General features: G+C 40.3%; 1 protein-coding gene across 1 annotated transcript; it reads left to right on the top strand.

Moving 5' to 3' along the window:
* The first annotated feature begins 230 nt into the window (after window positions 1-230).
* Window positions 231-2,164, top strand: LOC105696039 (splicing factor 3A subunit 3). Its single transcript, XM_012418178.1, has 2 exons — window positions 231-587; window positions 720-2,164. The coding sequence occupies exons 1-2, from the start codon at window positions 375-377 to the stop codon at window positions 2,007-2,009; spliced, it is 1,503 nt and encodes a 500-aa protein (XP_012273601.1). The 5' UTR covers window positions 231-374; the 3' UTR covers window positions 2,010-2,164.
* The last annotated feature ends 849 nt before the right edge of the window (window positions 2,165-3,013 follow it).

The raw sequence follows: 3,013 nt of genomic DNA, 5'->3' as shown, positions 1-3,013 counted from the left end.
AAAGACGTATCGTCCCGTTGGTAAGTCTCAACGTTTCCTTCCTTCNGAGACTTACAGCTAATAAGTTACCTAACCTTATTAACTGTGAAATTTACAGTAATATTAGATCATTTTTTCTTAAATAATAGTTTCTGAATGTCATTCAATTTATATTTATGGCGGGAAATTTGCTAGTTCATACTTCCGGTACTATTGATCCAGAGGCCGCTGCAAACACTAGTCTCAAAGAATAGCATGCGAGTGTCAGCCCCCTGCCTTTTATTTCCTCTGGAAAGTTGTTGACTAATATTTGCCAATTTAATGGTTATCTATTCTTGAACTCGCAGTTTATAAAAGCAAAAGTGATCCCGTATAAGGTCCTGATTTTTTAAAACATGGAGACAATATTGGAACAACAACGCCGATACCACGAAGAGCGAGAAAGACTGATGGACGCAATGGTGAAGGAAATGCTCCATAAGAAACCGGGTCATAGAGAAAATATCAATTCAGAACATCGTTTGAAAATGTTATTAGATCAGTACATGGATAGTACCATGCACTCGCAAGAATTATACGAAGATAAGGACGGCCAGCGAAAGGAGGAAGTAAGTTTTATAGGTTAATTGTGTATACAGAGATTGAAATTAGTAATCAAGTTGTATTATTTAATGCATAATAGAAATATACCTGCGTGTTATTTCATCCTTGTTAATCGTATGTACTTATTTTTATTTTAGGTGCAAGCATTGTCGGGCCCAAATGAATTTTCAGAATTTTATTCTCGTCTAAAATCAATAAAAGAATTCTATCGTCGACATCCAAATGAAATCAGCGTCCCGATGTCGGTGGAATTTGAGGAGTTGGCCAAAATGAGAGAAAATCCAACCGAAGAGTTAGCGAATCTTGTCGAATTTACGGACGAAGAAGGTTATGGGAAATACCTTGATTTGCACGAATGCTATGAGAAATACATTAATCTCAAAGGCATCGAGAAGGTCGACTATATTACTTATTTGTCGACGTTTGACCACTTGTTCGACATTCCTAGGGAGAGGAAAAATGCAGAGTATCGTCGATACGTGGAATGCTTACTCGAATACTTGACGGACTATCTAAGCAGAGTCAGACCTTTGCACGACCTTAATGCAGAGGCCGATGAAGCAATTAAGGAATTTGAAACTCACTGGGAAAATAATACCTTCCCAGGATGGCCGAAAGAGACCGGAAGTGCCATGACCCACGTCGGAGCTCATTTAGAATTATCTGCCTTTTCATCTTGGGAAGAACTTGCTTCTCTTGGATTGGATAGATTGAAGTCGGCATTGATGGCATTAGGATTGAAGTGTGGAGGCACTTTAGAAGAAAGGGCCCAACGATTATTCAGTACAAAAGGCGAAGCTTCTCTCGATCCAAACCTGTTGGCCAAGAGTAAGCATAGAAAACCAGGAAAAGGTAGAGATGCCGAGAAACAGAAAGATATAGCAAGGTTGGAAGGACAGGTGTATAGGTTAGCGGAATTAGTATCCGGTCAGCGTGTCGCTACAAGGGAGAATGTACAACGAAAACAAGCCAGAACAGAAGGCGAACGTGGTGACTCGGATGCAGAGGCCAGTGCTAGCGAATCGGAGGAAGAAGACGACAACGAGGTTCCTTATAATCCTAAGAATCTTCCGCTTGGGTGGGATGGTAAACCCATTCCATATTGGTTGTACAAATTACACGGTCTCAACATTAGCTACAACTGCGAGATTTGTGGAAACTTTACGTACAAAGGACCCAAGGCTTTCCAAAGACACTTTGCAGAGTGGAGGCACGCACACGGTATGCGGTGTCTAGGTATTCCAAATACTGCACATTTTGCAAACGTTACGCAAATAGAAGATGCACTTGCTTTATGGGAGAAACTGAAGGCTCAGAAACAAGCAGAACGTTGGCAACCGGAACAAGAGGAAGAGTTTGAAGATTCCCTTGGAAATGTTGTAAATCGCAAGACATACGAAGATTTGAAACGTCAAGGTCTTTTGTAGTGTATTAACTGTAACTCTGTTTTAAGGTGTATATAGTATTCTTAACACGTTTCGTGCCGCGTGGGACGTATCCGTCTCAAGGTTGGCTTACGACAATGTACTTGTCATTTGTTTCGGCACTGAATGCGTTAATAATAATCTCTGAATTCACCCTATTTTATTGATTATCCTATCCGTCCTATCTCTGGTAGGATTTGATCGACAGAAGATGATATGAAAGAATCAGCCTATATATATCTGAGAAGTCAAACCGTTGGGGAAAGTATTCTCCGAAGTGGGGGTACTGATTCGATTCAAATTTTACTACGTCAATATGGAGGCCTTAAAGTAGGTCCTGGAACTAATGAAATTTCATTTTTTATGAAAAATTTATTTGTAATGGACCAAAACTAACATGGCGTGGTCCGTGCACATTTTCGTTTTTTTACGCTTTTTGGAGGCTTAGAATCGAAAATGAAGAGTTTCAGGACCTAGCTCGAACAATTTAGAATACCGTAGAAATAGAATATTACAGAGTCAGATGAGAAAATATGGAAAATACTTTCACCAACGATTGTAAGAGAATGCTGGCTTGTCTCGGCGCTAAAGCGTGTGTTTGGAGCAAAAATTTAGTTGCAGCTAAATGTCACAGATGGCGACGCCTCTGGGTCGCGCTGCCCTCTCGCTCCCTCCTTTTCAGAGCGATACTCGATCATGGACGTAAAATTATAGACGGAGCTAGAGTTCTAAATCCAGTAAGTTACGTCAGAAACGAAGAGAAATTCCCGGTAACTTATCGGTAATTTCTCCAAAGCCTTGTTTATCGAGAAATTATGAGAATTTGAATTTTTCAACAGAGCGAACGAGAGGTTTCGATTAGCTATAGAGAAACATCGTAGAGGGGAAATTCCGTTGTACGTTCTCCGTAGCCAATCAAAACCTCCCATTCGCTTCGTCGCAGAATGAAATATCAGTTCATTTGAAAGAAATCGCATGGAATTTTCCGTGAAGTTGTACATACGTGA

Source organism: Orussus abietinus, unplaced genomic scaffold, assembly GCF_000612105.2.
Source record: "Orussus abietinus isolate OABI.00-Male unplaced genomic scaffold, Oabi_2.0 scaffold1294, whole genome shotgun sequence".
Taxonomy (NCBI): Eukaryota; Metazoa; Arthropoda; class Insecta; order Hymenoptera; family Orussidae; genus Orussus; species Orussus abietinus.
Note: the sequence above shows the minus strand (reverse complement) of the source record. Positions and strands in the feature narration are given on the sequence as shown.